The following is a 17,587-nucleotide window of genomic DNA, read 5'->3' as shown; positions in this document are numbered from 1 at the left end:
TGGACACAATTCTACATGCCTGTAGAAACCGGTCCATGGATCTGACTACAAACGTTTGCATCCGTGCTCTCGCTGCACATGCCATGTTTTTACATGCAGTTGTGTGCATCCACTGGTATAGGTTTGAAATCACTTGCAGACTGAGAAAACGGGGGATTGGTCTGTGTCAATGCCCATATGAGCCCATGGTTCATGTATGTGTGGGTCACATAGCATATGTTCTTGACCAGCACAGAAATGCGCTGCTCTTTAGCAGACACGCCTAAGTGCATTTTTGTGTGCTCAAGACTGCAGGGCTATGTGTTTTCTGTGCAGTATGTTTTTTGAAAGGATCAGGGACTTCTTTCCCTGTATTGTACCTGCACCGTGCGAGTGCAAACATGCATATGTGAACCTAGCCTTTCTAGACTACCATGATGGTTACTGGAGTACAAGAAGGAGGGAGAAAATGAAATCTCCATGCTGATAATCCAAAAGGAATTTGAACCGGAGTTCCAGTGCTGCAAGACAGGAGCGCTGTTTTGCTGTCAACCATTAACAGAATATTTCTTACATTGAAGCCCCTCCCACTGTTTTCAGACTTCAGTGGATTCCGCGCACCTCCTCTAGCAGTATGTTCTAATCTGCAGAAGATCGCTCACACCACACCATACAATATTTTCACACAAAGATTCTGTAGTTTGTTCCAAGGTCATCGCCCCATCAGCACAAAGAACCTACTTAGAGCAGGGTATAGATCAGGGGTGGGCAAACTTTTTGACTTGAGGGCCGCAATGGGTTCATATATTGGACCCGGGGGCCGGACCAAGAGTAGATGAATGATGTGTATGTGTCATCCATAGTAAGTATAGTAATATTCCCCCATAGTAAGCATAGTAATTCATCCCCCATATAGTAATTCATCCCCCATATAGTAATTCATTCACTTACCTTTGCTCCGCGCGTTCCTCTCGCCGTGTTCCCGCGCCGTTCCGGTCTTCAGGGCGGACTGTGAGAGGAGCCTAGCTCCCCTCACGTTCATCACGCTGCCCCGCCTACACACATCCTGACAGCCATCCTGACAGTATCACGCTCCACGGGCCGGATTAAAAGGTCCGCCGGGCCGTAGTTTGCCCATTGCTGGTATAGATATTGCTGTCTTCTGGCTGCTACATCTCATTTCTTACCATTCATCAAATACAGGCTATGTGAAGCAGAGGGGTGTATAAAGTTGCAGAGGGTGTTGTTCGATTGGAGAAGCCGTAGCATGACTGCTGCAAGCCCACACTGCAGCTTTATACAGTGCCCCTAAAAGTCATGAGCGTGCATCTGTGACCAATGCATGGGTTGATGCTGAGGTACTGGAAAGCGATTGCTGACAAACTGCCCCACTAGCCTTGCCTTCAGCTCATTCCCATACAGCCTTTGATTTACTTAGGCGGTCTAACGTGTTAAAGTAGAATTAAAGGAAAATCCCTTTTGGTCCTTAACACCCCTGTCTTTTTTTTTATATAGCACTGATCACTGTATTGGTGTCACTGGGGATGTCAATGTCGCCAAGTCAGATGCCCACCACAGTCCCACTATAATTCGCTGATCACCGTCATTACTAGTAAAAATAAACTTTAAAAATCCCAGCACATATACCGCCATTTGTAAACACTATGACTTTCACGTAAACCAATTAATTAACATGTATTGGGATTTTATTTTCTTTAGCAAAGACAGCAGAATACATTTTGGCCTAAATTTGACTAAATTTTTTTTTTCTTGACATGTTTAATAGCAAAAAGTCAAAAATATTTTTTTCTCAATTTTTTTTTCTTATTTTTTATAGCACAGGCGATCAAATACCACCGCAATAAAGCTCAATTCATGGTGGGGGAAAAAAACGTAAATTTCATTTGGGTGCAGCGTTGCATGACTGCGCAATTGTTGATGTATCGCAGCGCCGTAACGCAAAAAATGGCCTGGTCAGCAAGGGGAGTAAATACTCTAGAGCAGTGGTTCTCAACCTTCCTAATGCCGTGACCCTTTAATACAGTTCCTCTTGTTGTGGTGACCCCCAACCATAAAATTATTTACCCAGTAATTATAATTCATGAGTGTCGTTTTACCTCCAATACTGCTGCTTTCAACACAGTAGCTGCTTTCAACACAGTAGCTGCTTTCAACACAGTAGCTGCTTTCAACACAGTAGCTGCTTTCAACACAGTAGCTGCTCTTTACACATCGGAAATATGTGTTTTCTGATGGTCTTAGGGGACCCCTGTGAAAGGGTCGTTCGACCCCCAAAGGGGTCGCGACCCACAGGTTGAGAACCCCTGCTCTAGAGGGCAAGGAGTTAAGGGTTAATATAGCCACTTATTTTGATTTATAATCCTTCCCCAGCACAGTATAATGTGTGTATAATAATTGCAACTTTGTTTTCTGAATAAAGCTTGTGACAGGATTGTTTCTGGTACAGCAACCATAGCAATACATTACTTGAGTATCTGGTTCCCCAGTGTCAATCACTTTCTGATATTTGATTGCTATTTAACTACTTGCCAACAGCAGATAGCCGAATGACGGCTACACTGTGGCCGGCCAGCTCTTGGAGGGCGTCATATGACGTCCTCCCAGAACGCGCTCTCCTGCGCACCCTGCGATCTCCGTGATTGCTGTGTCCTATGGACACAGCTCATCACGTGATGTGGTAAAAGGCCAATCACAGCGGCCTTTTACCACGTAATCAGCCGTGTCCAATGACACGCTGATCACCGGGAAATGCAATTGCCGGTTCTCGGCTGCACTTTCCTCACGCTGTCAGAGCACGAGGAAAGTACTGCCGAGAACCAGCAGTTGTCAGAGCAGGGATCAGCACTGATGATCAGTGCCCTGATGATCGGTGCCTAGAGGTTGCGCAAGTCATTGCCCAGCAGTGCCACCTATCAGTGCTGCCTCATCGCACATCAGTGAAGGAGAAAAATTACCTGTTTGAAAAATTTTATAATAGAAACAAAAACTTTTTTTTTTTATTTAAATTTTTGCAATTTCTTTATAGCGCAAAAAGTAAAGCGCCCAGCGGCGATTAAATAACACAAAAAAGATCTATTTGTGAGAAAAAAATGATAAAAATTTCATATGGGTACAATCTTGCATGACCGCGCAATTTTCAAAGTGCGACAGCGCTGAAAGCTGAAAATTGGCCTGGTAAAGGGGGTATAAGTGCCGGTAGGCAAGTGGTTAAACCCAATTTCCATACACTGGGGCAGGTTATGACAAAGGAGGTTTTCCCTTTGACATGTGTTACTGCACCCTACACCACCCACCTCTCCCAGGCACACATGGGGATCACCACAAGGCTGATTACAGTGTTCCAGGACCCAGTGCTCCGGCCGGTCCTTGACAGCTGTCAGATCAAACACCTCCTCTCTCCTGGCATGAGAAGAACTTTGTTTGCAGCTTTGCTCCATCTGCTGATGTCTCTGTGCTCCTCCTGTGCTGGACACCTGTGTTTTAATGTAAGCGTGCTATGTTTTTATTTTCAATAAATGTGTATAAATGCTGATGGAGGGTTTGCGGTGTTGCCACTTTTGTTTGAGTACAACAGAATCCCTAGTTGTCCAAAGCTCACCAGAACCTAGTGTTCCATTGGAAGGTTTCCCTCTTTTTCTGGGACAAAACAATTTGGGGTTTTCGTTTTTGCTGTACTTTAACCATTTGCTGTCCAGTGTGTGCATGTGTATACTGTATGTCCTGGACAGCAAGCGGTTCTACAAGGATCATGGCTGCAGCTGATGAGATCACTGCTACACTTGATTAATAACTGGGTTCTCAAAGGTTGTAGTGCACACAGTGCGATTATCATTTTGTTTGTAGTGGAGTGTATTTACAGAACCAGACAGATATTAGTTCTCATTGAGAACTGCAAACTCTTTAGCATATGAGATGTAGCAACAAGGACAATGTATGTTTGCCTCATGTAATAGCAGAATTCTTTAAACCAGGGGTAGGCAACTGTAGAGGTGGAGATGTACTTGAACAACATGGGAGAAGTCAAAGATCACCTGGAACGGTGTCACCTCCTCACACCTGATTTAAACCTCTAATTGCCATACTACCTTGTCACAATCGCATGCATAGCATGGCAATCATGGGTTTACATCCGGCGGTGAGGAGGCACCATATTGCCTTCTCACCACTTGTCAAACGCACTGGGATCACTTTGCAGAGGAGAAGCACTGCACCTGTGAATTAGCTCTTAGTTGTAATTGGCATTGACACCCTAAGAGCTTGTTCACATGTAAAGTTGGTGGGTGGTAAAACCCTACGGTTGAATCATGGTTTTACTGCCCTCTAATCCCTACCTTTAGCTTCTGAGGCAGCTGCTAAGTGTACAAATGCTGCAGCAGGAATTGCACCCCCTGTTACTTTTGGTAGGTGCTACTGCCTGTCAACCAAGACCCATTCAAGTAAATGGGCCACTCTGAAAGTGTCCTGCAACTGCATGCTTCTGCAGGGTCAAAGGGCTTACAGCAGGTGGCGAGAAAGCAATGCAATGCTGCCTGTTTAACCCCTTGTTTGCTGTACTGTACAAGGTTACAGGGCAACTGCAGAGCAGCCTCATTCATTTAATAGGTCATGCTTGGCTGGTGCTACACCTACCAACCATGACAGGGCATAGGAGACATCAACTTGTGCAGTTCCTGCTCCCCACTACAGATCCAACTTTAGTCCCTCTGCATTGCACTCTGTTGCTCTGGGATGGCGGGTCAGCAAGCCCAGACCACGATCTACCAGTCACCTGGCCAAGATCTACTGTCAGATCACGATGTACTGGTTACTGACCCCTGCTTTATACCATTACTAACCTTGAAAATTAGACCTTATGGAGAGAACTACATAACATACAATGAGCTTCTGTGTTCAATAACTGGCAGCTTTGTTTTAGAATACCACCATTGTATAGCCCTAAAGGATTTCCACCAAATATGTGACCAAGAAAGTTTGAAACACTGAGTTCCATTGATGGAACATGAATGGAATGGGACTTTTATGTTCCCTCCTAGATTGTAAGCTCCAAGGAGCAGGGCCCTCCTTTCCCTCTTGTATTGAACTGTATTGTCTCCCGTTATATTGTAAAGTGCTGAGCAAACTGTTGCCGCTATATAAATCCTGTATGTTTCATATCTAAACCTCACAGCTAAATGTGACTACCATTTTGTAAAACAAATGTTGCTGTCTTTGCAGCTTCACCGGCGTCTGAAATGGATCAATTAATGGATGGATTAATAACTCCAGCAATGTTAAAGGAAGAGGAAAAACTTGAGAAAGCAGCTCAAGTTGAGGAGCGAAAAATTATGGAAAAGGTGGAAATAATTTTCTGTTTGTTTGTTTTTGTTTTTTTTTAATTTTTTTTTTGTATGCTTAGAAAGTAAAATACCTTGAATGAATGACCATGTATCATACCATGTGTAAAATGTCAGGTATTTATGTGCTCAGGGATGTTGAATTTGTATCGCCTCATTCCTGGGACGTAGTGTGGGTTTTTTTTTTTTGTTTTTTGTTTTTTTTACACCGAGTGCAAAAATGGCTTTGGCATCAAAAAGGATAAAGGCTAAGCCTGACACTCCCCTTTTCTGACAAGCACCCAGTCGGTGCTCATTACACTGTAAGGTCTCTCTCCTCCCTGCTAGTCCCTGGGTGCGGTGCTGGAGATGGGCATGGAGGGGAGGAGGAGATAAACAGCGCAATGTTAAAAAAAAAAAAATAAAAATAAACATTTTAAGTTGCCATAGAATCCCTTTTTGATTTAAAAGCCCCAGACATTCCTAACAGCACCTCAGATACGGTTTTGGTTAAAATTGTGTGGTGTTTTTTTTTTTTTTTCCACACCCCTGGTGCTAAAGTGGGCTAACCAAAGCAATATAGACTTTCCTTGCATATTTGTGCTCAAACAAGATGATGAACTGAAACCTGTAACAAATTAAGTAGAGTTCAGGTGTGTTCAAAACACTACAACAAAGCCTATTTTTGAGTTTTTTTTGGTGTTTTTTTTTTTTTTTTTTTTCTTTTATACTACCTGCAACATTTTTCTCCCAATTCACCCAGGTTGTTGAGTCTTTGCAAACTAGCTTGAAGAAAACATGCTATAAAAACATTGCTGCCAATGCTGATGGCTTCTTAAATAAAAAAATGTAGTAGCTGAAATATTCTGACACATTAACAGCAAGCAGGAGCCAAGTGGGGGGGGGGGGGGGGCTGGTGTGGTTGTGTTTTTTTTTTTTTTTTTTTTCTTTTGTTTGTTTGTTTTTTTTAAAAAGGTTAAAAAAAAAAAAAAAAATTATGTTTAGAACCACTTGACTTCAAAATTACCACTTCTGTGTGATGCCAGTTGTAATATTCATGGCAGGCATTTGGGGGGGTTTTGAGGCTCAATGAATGCTGCTTAACCACTGGCCCTCTGGAAGACCAGGCCATTTTTTTTTTTTTTGTGCCATAAAAGACCAAAAATATCAAAATGTTACTTTTTTTTCTAGAAAACCAGCTGTAACCTAACTTTAGAGTTTTTGATTTCTGAGAATATTCTGCTTCAGCTTACTAGCAGATAGGGGTGTGCGAGGGCTTGTTTGAAGTATTCCACATATCCCTTAGTAAACTATTTTAATGTTCATAGTCGAGGCACTGGTGCAAGCTGCATGTAGTCTTCATCGGACTGCTGGAACTTGCAAGATCCAGCCACTGAGCGATCAAATATGTGTTTCAACGTTTTTTGTTTGTGTGCAAATGGCTGAAATATAGGTAGTGCTGAGCACACATTCCTGGTGCCCCCTTATGTCTTTTGATGTTTAGTTAAAAAAGGAAATTTTAAAAGCACTGCTGCTACAAAGTTCATGACTTTTCAGATTAAGACTCTCTGTGATGCCAGACAGTCCTTGCAAGGGCATGGTGGATTCCTAAATTGCTGCAAGCTTGATTTATACAGCTCCTTGTAAAGGCTTGTCGAGATGTTCCCCTCTGGGTCTGTAGGTTTGTCTTGGGTCTTTTGTCATCAATCCTTGGTGGCTCAATTGTCTTCAATCTACATGCAGTAGCATGAAAGTTATGCAGACAGATGAGGGAAACTAGGGCCAAGACTTAAGAACATGAAGAAACTGTGCTCTGTGATGTCTGATCAACTACTTGAGTTATGCTGCCACCTTTAGTGTTGAAATTAAAATTCTGTACCAAAAATTCAGGATGCACTTGGCCAAGAACTGAAATGGACAGGTGCTTGTGTTTTGTTTTGTGTTTTTGTTTTTGTTTGTTTTTTTTGTTTTTTTAATATATACACCATTGCATTCGGCTTTTTAATATCACAAAGTTAAATGAATATGAATTTTAAAATACAATTTAGTAACTCAATCACTTGAAGGCAACACAAAATTTGGACAGAAAATTAAATGTATCTAAAATTTAAAAAAACTTAAATAGGTGTGTTTTTGCATTGAGGTCAATGATATGCGATTATGTATCGAAGTCCATTAGCATTATGGGCTGTTTTACCAGGTGGATGGTTTTGCCCTTGCAGATGCCTCCTGGAGACCGGTCGTGTAGGCATCTTACCAATGGGGTTTTTCCTGTTCTGAAGGTTGCAGTATAACCAAAATCATGAAGAAGACACCCTGTGTCCTGTAATGCATGGGGGGGGGGGATCCCTGACAGTACAATATTGGGCGGAACAATCTTGACAAGCACTACAGAGGAAAAAGATTTGGGAGTACTCATCTTGGATCGTGAACAAACAGTGTAGCCAGGCAGTGGGAGATGTGCATAGATTTTTGAGTCATTAGAAGGGTCACCAATAGAAGATTCCTTTAGTCCTGATTCCTTTATGTAGTTCTTTAGTTAAGCCTAGTACACACAGAGAAAATCTGACAAATGCATTTTCGAAGCGATAATCTGGTTGTTGGTACACAGCTTTCAAGAGCCGATTACAACAGTTCAAAATTATTTGAAGGGAGAAGCACAATTTTTTTTTTTTTTTCTCTCTCTCTCTCAAGATAACCGAACAATATTCAAATTGGTACAGTGTTCCTCTGTATTAAAAAGTAGTGACCCAAGATTGCGCATGCTCGGAAACATACCTTGCATCATGGGAAGTTGTATTCTGTCTTAAAAAAATTTTTGTAACTAACTTATTCATTTTTCGGTATGTGACAAGTATGTAAAAAAACCTATCATTTGTCTGATGTTTTCCTCATGTGTGAGGCTTTAGTCCTCCATGTAGAATACTGTCCAGTTCTGGAAACCTCACAAAGATATTGATAGAACGAGTTTATGTATTGCTTGGTACAGACTGAAAGGATATAGACCAGAGATGCAGTGATTCTGCCCTGTCCAGGTTTTTAAAGGCAGGACATGTACAGTACTGCAGAGTAAGATGTGTACCCCCATTGAACTTGCCAAACATGTACAAAACCATTCTTTTTCTGAGATTCCTTTTTCTAATTCTTCTTGTAGGCTCAGATGTCTTGGGAAAGAGACTCTAATGAAATGCGGTATAAAAGGCTCCAGCATTTGCTTGAGAAAAGTAACATTTATTCCAAGTTCCTTTTAACTAAAATGGAACAGCAACAGCTGGAGGTAAGTTATATTCGTGTACAAAATGCACTGTTAATGCACAGAAAAACAGACCTGTTATTCTGTGCTGCCTAGGTGTGTTCTGTAGAGAACACAAGTCAAAGCTGAAAGTTTAACAGTGTACCTTATTCATATATTTTTTTTTTTTTTTTTTTTTTTTAGGAGATTAAAAGGAAAGAAAAACATGAAAAGAAAAAGCAGAAAACCACACAGGTAGACACTGGTTTCATTTTTATAAAAACTTTAAATGCCTAACTTGCATGGCACTGAAGTTTCCTTGCCGTCTGCCAATTAATATTAAATGGTCCTATTTAATACAGTGCAAAAGATATTTATTGATATTTGTTTATAGCATTTCCCATTAAAATCTGAGCACTGGAAGTAAAAAAGTAAATGTCATAGCTGGCTCTAGCTCCCTCCTGAATCCTAATATAGCCGTCCCCATACAGCAACCACTGAGCCTTGCCCCCTCTGCATTCTGTAGCATTGTCGCTTCATCTCCCCTTATTAGTACAGAATCTGGATCTGCAAACTGTTCAAGGAAATGAAAACTGACAGGTTTTGTGTTGTGAATTATTGCAGCTGGAGAAAAGGGCCCTCGTTCACAAAAACACATGCTACTACACTTGTCAAGTAGCTCAGTGTACTATCTGGCTTGTGCTGTTATCAGCTTGTGTTTTTGTAAATGAGTCCAATTCTCCAACCGCCATCATTCATTCACAACATAACATGACCGTTGTTTCCACTCTTACCCCTGAATGGCAGACTATAGGTCTGGACTCTGTAAACTAAACTGCAGAGATGAGGAGACCGATGAATGAATCTGTCTGGCATCTTGGGAGGAGAGCAGGTTATGAGCTGTCTGGGCTTTGTGTACATTGCTTGTCATGCCTCCTTTCCTCCTGAGCTGTTGATCAGTGTTGTCAGCTTGGTGGGTGGGGCTAGATATTCAACACCACATCTTGGCAATCCCTGCACAGGCTTTAGATGGCGACAAGTGCTATATGCACAGCATCTCCTGGGGTGTTTAACAAGCCCTCCCCCTTCTTCTTCTTTTTTTTTTTTTTTTTTCCCCCCCTAATGGTCAGGGGTCTTCTTTAATCTGGCTATTCACTAACTCTAACAGATGACACTGCTCTATATGCAAATATTGTAAATGCATGTAATTTTTCAGGGGTGCCATTCAGTGTTTTACCTGCACTTTTTAGTTGTGGTAAATTTAGCTGCTTTTTATATAAAATAAAATTCTCTGCATACTCCAAAGGTATGTAAGGATTGCTAAACCTGCTTTTTTAAAGCAGGAAAATTAGGGGTACATTCATACCTACGAATACACTTGGCTACACAGCATTTGGCTGCAGGAGGAAGCTCCTTTGGAAGCAATGGGTGGTTGTCAGCTCCCACAGCTAATGTCGGCCACTTGCCTGTGATCGCTGAGCCTCCTCTTCCAGTTTGCTTTCTGGAACTTCAGGAAATTCGGCTGTCTGCAGCTTTGGACCAGTCCTACTGGAGAGGTGCAGATCAGATCCTATTCTTGGTAGAATTTGATGTTCCAGCCTTGTCAGACCAGCACATTACAGGTGTAGATGTTTGGCATGCTGACTTCTCACCAGGAGCCCCTGAGTCCAGGAGTAGTGGTCCCTTCATGTGAATTGTTCCTTATTGCTTCTTACTGGCCCAGACAGCTGACTTTATAAAGACAAACACTATGTAGGCAGTGCCACATCTTATGTTTCACCAAACTGCTGTCCTGCCTTATGGTTGCTAGCGTTAATAGCAGGGCTGTTGAAACCAATGTTCTGAGGGACAAGGCCATCTGAATCTCATTCCTACATGCTAAAAGCTAGGCAGTCTACTTCTGCAAGGACTCTCATTGCACATGGAAGACCTCACTTGTTAGTCTTGGTTTCTACCCCAGGAGTTTCTTCATTGGACTAATTCTCTTTGCTTCCGCTGGGTCTGTTTCAGAGATTGCTTTCCCATACTTTAAGACCTTCTGTACAGGGGGACTTCATGTAATGCTCCCTTTTTAGTTACCCCGTGACTCTGTAAAATGTGAGTCCTGTTTTCTTCTGCTCTTCGGAAACTTCCTTTTTAAACCCATCACAGACCTTTCACGTCTCGCCCGCAAGGTTGTTTTCTTGTAGCCATGTGGGGTGAGTTTGTCTCAAATGGCAGCCTTCTTCTGCAAAAGTGTGTGTGTGTGTGTGTGTGTGTGTGTGTGTGTGTACCTGTGTTGGCCTAGGCGCCCATGCGTGTGCACACAGGTGTTTGTGGATGTATTTGAAGAGGAGCATTTATAGACAGAAGAAAAAAATGCAGCAAAGACACATTCTGAGAGGAGCTTTTGAGCTGGAAAACCCAGGTGTAAATGAAAATGTCCAGTAAAATGCATTTACGCTCAAATGCCATATGTGCTTGCATAATGTAACACTGGAGGCATAAAAAGGTTGCTCATTTTTTATATGCCAGTTTTTCATGAGACCCTAAAGCTGTAGTAAACTGCAACTTTAAAAAAATATTTAAATGCCCTGCAAGGTAATGTCAGAACGTGCTAGGATGAATCACATACTAGCACATTCTAAAGGGCTTTCCTTAAAACTAAGCCCTCCATCGGCGAGCTGTCAACGCTGACAGGGCTTCCATCTTCACCTGGTGTTCCTTTTTATGGGTTCGCTAGCTCCGGCCAGTCTGACTAGCTGAGCAGCAATGACACCACAGCACGGTGCTCTGGAGGATCGGCACGGGTATGCCATTCCTTCAGTGCTTATGTGCCGGCTGTCGTAAAGGGTGAATATCTTTTAAACGATGCACATTTCAGCAAATATTCATTTCACCTACAGGTAAGCTTACCTACCTGTAGGTAAAAGATTCAAAAGTGGGTTTACTTACACTTTAATGTCATTAAAGATTTACCTTTTTTTCTTTTTCAGTCTGCAACCACTGTATTTTTCTGGAAAATTCATTGCAGTGTGACAGCCTGGCCCAGAACTTTCTGGCTAAGGTAGTTTCTCACCTCACCCAGGACCTTGTTCTTCATCCCTGCAGTTTAGGCTGAGTATCTTAAAGCCAGACTTTAGGTTTTGGTTTTGTTTCATCCCAGGTGGACCTTCCCTTTTTTTTTTTTTTTTTTTTTTTTTTTTTTTTCCCCCTCTTATTCCACCATCTCTAGGTGGTCTAGGCAGACTAACAAGTGCCCTATATAATATACATTTTCTAGAGCTCAACCTCTGTAGCTGTAGGCAGACCATCATCCAAGCCTAAAATCTGGTATTGGCTCTGCTACTTGACAACATGCTATCGAAGTCTATCAAATATAAGTTTCATCCTTCATCTCATGCCAGCTTTGGGCATCGGGTTCTTAAGGCTGCAGGCTTGTACCCAATTCTGTTGATGTTTTTATGGACATTTCCTTTGTTTCCCACACCTCAAACTGCTTTTGGACAGCACAAAGGTGTAAAACATCTTTGTCTCTCTGAAACAGAAATAGGATTTTTGTACTCTGTGAAATCCTTTTCTTGGAGTCCATTGAAGGATGAAGTCCTACCTGTGTATGATCATGCTCTTACCACGGTTTTGTTACAAAACTGAGGCATAGTGGGACTAGTTATTCTGAGCTAGCCTAGTTTCTTTGCCAGTGTCCATTCCTGTAGGCAGCAGTATAACCCAAAGTTTAAAACTTGCTGTTCACCTCAAATCAAAGGACCTTGTTGAGTACTAAAATCATCATGTTTTGCCTGCACCTCATTTACCGTGCCTTGAAAAAGTATTCATACCCTTTGAAATTTTCCATATTTTGTCATGTTACAACCAAAAATATAACTTTATTTTCTGTGATAGACCAACACAATGTGGCACATAATTTGAAGTGGAAGGAAAATGATAAATGGTTTTCAAACTTTTTTACAAATATTGGGAAAGTGTGGTGTGCATTTGTACTCAGCCCCCCCAAATCAGTACTTTGTACTCTGCAATTACCGCTTCAAGTCTTTTTGGGTATGTCTCTACCAGTTTTGCACATCTATAGTGACATTTGTGCTCATTCTTCTTTGCAAACTGTCAGATTGGATGGAGAGCATCTCAACAGCAGTTTAAGTCTTGCCACAGCTCCTCAATTGGGTTTAGGTCTGGACATTGACTGGGCCATTCTTACACATGACTATGCTTTGCTCTAAAACATTCCATTGTAGCTCTGTCTTAGGGTTGTTGTCCTTCTGGAAGATGAACCTCTGCCCCAATCCTGAAGTCTTTTGCAGACTCTTTTTAGGCAATCTTCTAAGATTGCACTGTATTTGGCTCCATGCATCTTCCCATCAACTCTGACCAGCTTCCATGTGTCTGACAAAAAGCATCCCCACAAAATGATGCTGCCACCACCATGGGGATGGTGTGTTCTGGGTGATGTGCAGTGTTCAGTGAGACCAAAATTTTAACTTTGGCCTAGAAGCAAAACTCTGTGTGGCAAAAAACTGACCAGAGCACCTTCTTCCATGTTTGCTGTGTCCCCCCACATGGCTTTCTGCAAACGGGACTTCTTACTTCTTTCTTTCAACAATGGCTTTCTTATTGCCACTCTTCTATAAAGGCCAGATTTGTGGAGTGCACAACTAATAGTTGTCCTGTGGACAGATTCTCCCACCTGAGCTGTGGACCTCTGCAGCTCTTCCAGAGTTACCATGGGCCTCTTTGCTGCTTCTCTGATTGAATGATCTCCTTACCTGGACTGTCAGTTTAGGTGGGCGGCCATGTCTTGGTAGGTTTGCAGTTGTGCCATACTCCTTTTTTTTTTTTTTTTTTTTTTTTTTTCCTTTTTCAATTTTTGGATGCATTGATCAGTGCTCCATGAGATGTTCAAAGCTTGGGTTTTTTTTTTTTTATAACCTAACCCTGCTTTAAACCTCTCCACCTCTCCAGAAATCTGGGGTCTTAGACTCTCTCCTTGGCCCCCTGATAAATTGGTTTGTGTGTGTATATATAAATGCTTTGATCCACAATCCATGTATACAGATCTTCCGTGAAGAAAAGCGGCTCCAAAAAATCAAGGAGTAGGTAAATTTGCTGTTTCCACCTGAATTCCAGGTTTGGGCAGTGAATGGGGGAAGTACGAGTGCTGTCGCATTTGTGGGCTGCTAATCAGGATTTGCAAGCACATCCAGAAGGACACTATGGGCCTGTGTTCAAATTCTGGCGGCTGCAGGACCAACATATACTACACTTATAGGACTTGCCACATCCCCAAGTGATACTGCAGTGTTGGTATGTATAAGACCAGTATGTACTAGGCCGTTGGTGCTTACCAGTTCACCGAAAGGTAGAGCGGCACTAGTACTGGTACTCTGCTGCGTATGAGAATCATCATCATGAAATTGTACCACTTTAGCAGCCTGGGAACTGGGTTGGGTACACCTGACCTTAGTTCAGACAATGGAGTAGAGGTCCCTGCTATCTGTCAGGTGCTGCTGCTGTCTACAGGCTCGTATTCTGAGGCAGATTCTGTCAATGAGGCTTTCACCTGACATGGTCGGAATCCTGTAGGCCTCTTCACTAGAGTACCTTTTCTTGGACATTTTGGCCACTAAATTTATAGGTACCTATTGTGGCTCATGGGAAAAAGAGTACTTGGCTATTGGACTGCTTGAACCACAACAACAAAATTTACCTGCAAGTGCTAGCGGAGATCAGGCCTGATTCTGCGAACACTGCGGTTTTGTGTGCAATGTATCAAGTGACAGTGTTCTACTTACACTGCACTTTTCGTGGATGAAAGGGGGGGGGGGGGGTTCTAAGTGCAGGGGTTAAACGCAGGTGCTGGCAGATGCCATGTCTCATCTACCAACACTGCGTTTTTGGGGACACTTTATTATTGTGAATGCCAGTATAGTTCTGATCAAAGTTGCTGGTCTGTTCAGACACTATACTAGCAATGGAGGTTTGTGTACAGGAGTGTTCTGGCAATCAAAGGATTAAATGTGATAACTGAGGTAGTGGCGGCAATCTAACGCTATCTGGGATGGACGGTAACGGACACCAACGCTATCTGAAGTCACCGGTGACACTAATACACTGATCAGTAAAAAAATTTGTACACTGTACTATGATACTGGTGACAGGGTAGAGAGTGAAGGGGGCTAACTGGGGGGGCTATCAGGGGCTTAAATGTGATCTGTGTGTGGTGCCTTTACTCGCATACTGCTTTCTTCTCTCTGGAACAGAATGTGCCCAGGGAGAGAAGATTGCATCATTTCCTTTACCTGTGTAAATCTACACAGGTAGAGGAAGATTTGGGATTAAGGCAGGGATCAAGCAGCAGATCCAGGCTGAACATCACTGTTTGAGCACCGACTCTATAGCTAAAGCGGGTAAATTACACACAGGTGCACTCTATTTACTAATTAGGTGACTTCTGAAGGCAATTGGTTCTGCTGGATTTTAGTTGGGGGGGGGGGTGTATTTGAAGTAAAGGGGGCTGAATACAAATGCATGCCACACTCAGATATTCATTTATAAAAACAATTCTGAAAACCGTTATTTTCCTTCCACTTCAGAATTATGTTCCACTTTGTGGTGGTCTATCACATAAAATTTTGTTTTTGGTTGTAACATGACAAAATGTGGAAAGTTTCAAGGGGTATGATTACTTTCAAGGCACTGTTGATGAAGTGTTCACTCTAAAGTGAGGGAAAATTTTCACTTTGCATTGTGAACTTAGACTGTCAATGAAGTGAACTTGTGTTGACTTAATCATCCAGATCCAGCAAAGCAAAAATACTGTGTATTTGTAAAAAAATCTGTTTATAAAACATGTTCTACTCATTTAGTGAATCAAACCCACCGTGTGAATATAAGATGTGTTTACATATTTATTTTATTTTTTATTAGCCAAAAAATGAAACTTCTGGCAAAACAGTGAGTGTGGTGTGTGTGGTTTGTTGTTTTTGTTTTTTGTTTGTTGTGTTTTTGGAAATTAAGGGGTGCTTTTTGCTTGTTCCTGTAGCTCAATCAAAGAAAAGACAGCGTGAAAGCTATAGTATCTCAGATGTCATGTCAAAAGAAGTAAGAGCATTTTTAGCAAGAATTACAGCACTACAAAATATTAAATTCGAATCTGACTTTAAATCTCACTTTTTTTTTTCTTTCTTTTTTTAAGGATATTATAACTGCCTCCAAAAGATCCAAGCATGATTCTGAGGTATGTGTGAATAAATTGTTCAGTTATATCATTTTAATAGATGTTTTTGTTTTTAATAGTTCCCCTCATATTTAATTTTTTTTTTTTTTTTTTTTTTTAAGAATGATTCTTCCTGTAAACTAACATCTGAAGAGATTGAGCAGATGGGAGATTCTAACACAGTAATTAAAGATCGCCTGTCTCAAGCTGTGAGGCATAGCGCTAAGCATATGCTGGACCCAGTGAGGAAAGTAAATGGCCAGCCAGTTCCTTTTCAGCAGCCAAAATATTTTGTTGGAGGTGTGATGCGCTGGTACCAGGTGGAAGGCATGGAGTGGCTCAGGGTATGTTAACTTGGATAAAGGAATTTCATGAAGCTGCATGCATTTTAGAATTATCCTATCACATTAAATATTTAATATGGTCAGTACATGTACCTAAATGCTGTATAGGTATAGAATTGCACTTATTTGTGTAAGTTTGTATTTTTCATGAGGGTTTTTCCCCACCGTGAATGGCTCCATTTTCTGCTCTCCTTTAACTGGTACCCTGAACAAATTGTTAACACCAACAAAAGGCAGGTGATATATTTTAGAGAAAAGTGACATCCATGTGAAAAAGTTAAATTTAAAGCTTAACGCCACACTTTTCTATCCCCCTGAAGCTTTGCATTGCAAGGAGAAAATGGTTCAACTTCCGGTGGTGTGTGTTTTTGTTTTGTTTGTTTGTTTGTTTTAGAATATGTAGGGCAATGCACCAAACATGCAGCATTTTGGATTGTTGGTAAGCTTCAAAATGGTGGAGTAAGCTACTTGTTGCAAATTTGTTGGCCTTTTTTGAAGCATTGCGATCAATGGAATACAATATCAATTATATACCCCATTTTTTATTTTGACAGATATTTTAGTGGAGCTACTGACCACATGCCTTGTTTTGCAAATTTAATGTGGAGCGATTTGCTTATGAATATTTTATTGAAAAAGAGAGTAGTTAATGCTTGGAATAAACTCCCAGCAGAGGTATTAAGCCAGTCAAGGGTAAATGGCTTCAGACATGCTTGGGACAAGCATACATCTATGCTCAGACAAAAAAGGTAACCAAAAAAAATGGCAGACTATGGACTAAGGCTTTTTCTGCCGTGTGTGGTTTTTTTTTTTTTTTTTTTTTTCCCTTTCATATTTTGGCTTAATTGGCATCTGATATAAGAACAGTCTGCATATGTCTATCAAAGTACGAGTATCTAAGCTTCAGATTGTTTGTTTTGTTTTTTTTCTAATTCTATGGTATGGCAAAAAACATCAGTTCAGCTAACTGTGTTACCAGTGACCATGGGGATTTGTGGGACAGCCAGGCTAGCCTGTGGCACATATGTTACCAAAAATCTGTTTTGCCTGGAGTATCTCTTGGCTTTTATTGCTTCAGTAGTAACAGATTAGTGATTGTAAACCCTTGTACACCTATTCAGTTTAAATGGAAATGAAAGGCCAAACATTTATGTAACGATTATAAAAACATACTATTCTCTCAAAGGGGGAGGTGTGGGTGCAGGTCTGTTTGTAACATATGTTACACACTGAATATGGGCGTAACATGTAACAAAAGGTGAACTTATCCTTTTTGTGTGTGTGACTGTTTTTTACATGAGGGTTACAACCTATTCAGCTGTATATAGATATGCATTTCTTACTTTTAGTTCACAAAACAAACAAAAAAAATTTTCTGTTAGCTGCATAAGAGCTGGGGGCGAAGGAACAGCAGTACACTGATCTGATCTTGCCAGTGAATGGCTGAGTAGAGGAGTGTCAGGACAAGGCTAATCCCTGGAGAACAGGC

The 17,587-nt window shown here is 41.4% G+C and overlaps 1 protein-coding gene across 1 annotated transcript in view; it reads left to right on the top strand.

Moving 5' to 3' along the window:
* The window catches only part of LOC149454127 (lymphoid-specific helicase-like), a 32,720-nt gene that overhangs the window by 1,201 nt on the left and 13,932 nt on the right, over positions 1 to 17,587 (top strand). Inside the window, exons 2-7 of the mRNA XM_089687731.1 lie at positions 5,215 to 5,333; positions 8,467 to 8,589; positions 8,749 to 8,809; positions 15,581 to 15,639; positions 15,734 to 15,775; positions 15,877 to 16,098. Of these exons, the coding sequence (XP_089543857.1) occupies positions 5,215 to 5,333; positions 8,467 to 8,589; positions 8,749 to 8,809; positions 15,581 to 15,639; positions 15,734 to 15,775; positions 15,877 to 16,098 (626 nt within the window). The remainder of the gene's footprint in view (positions 1 to 5,214; positions 5,334 to 8,466; positions 8,590 to 8,748; positions 8,810 to 15,580; positions 15,640 to 15,733; positions 15,776 to 15,876; positions 16,099 to 17,587) is intronic.

Source organism: Staurois parvus, unplaced genomic scaffold (genome assembly GCF_062004578.1).
Source record: "Staurois parvus isolate SC_StPar_1 unplaced genomic scaffold, SC_StPar_1.0 ptg000437l, whole genome shotgun sequence".
NCBI lineage: Eukaryota > Metazoa > Chordata > Amphibia > Anura > Ranidae > Staurois > Staurois parvus.
Note: the sequence above shows the minus strand (reverse complement) of the source record. Positions and strands in the feature narration are given on the sequence as shown.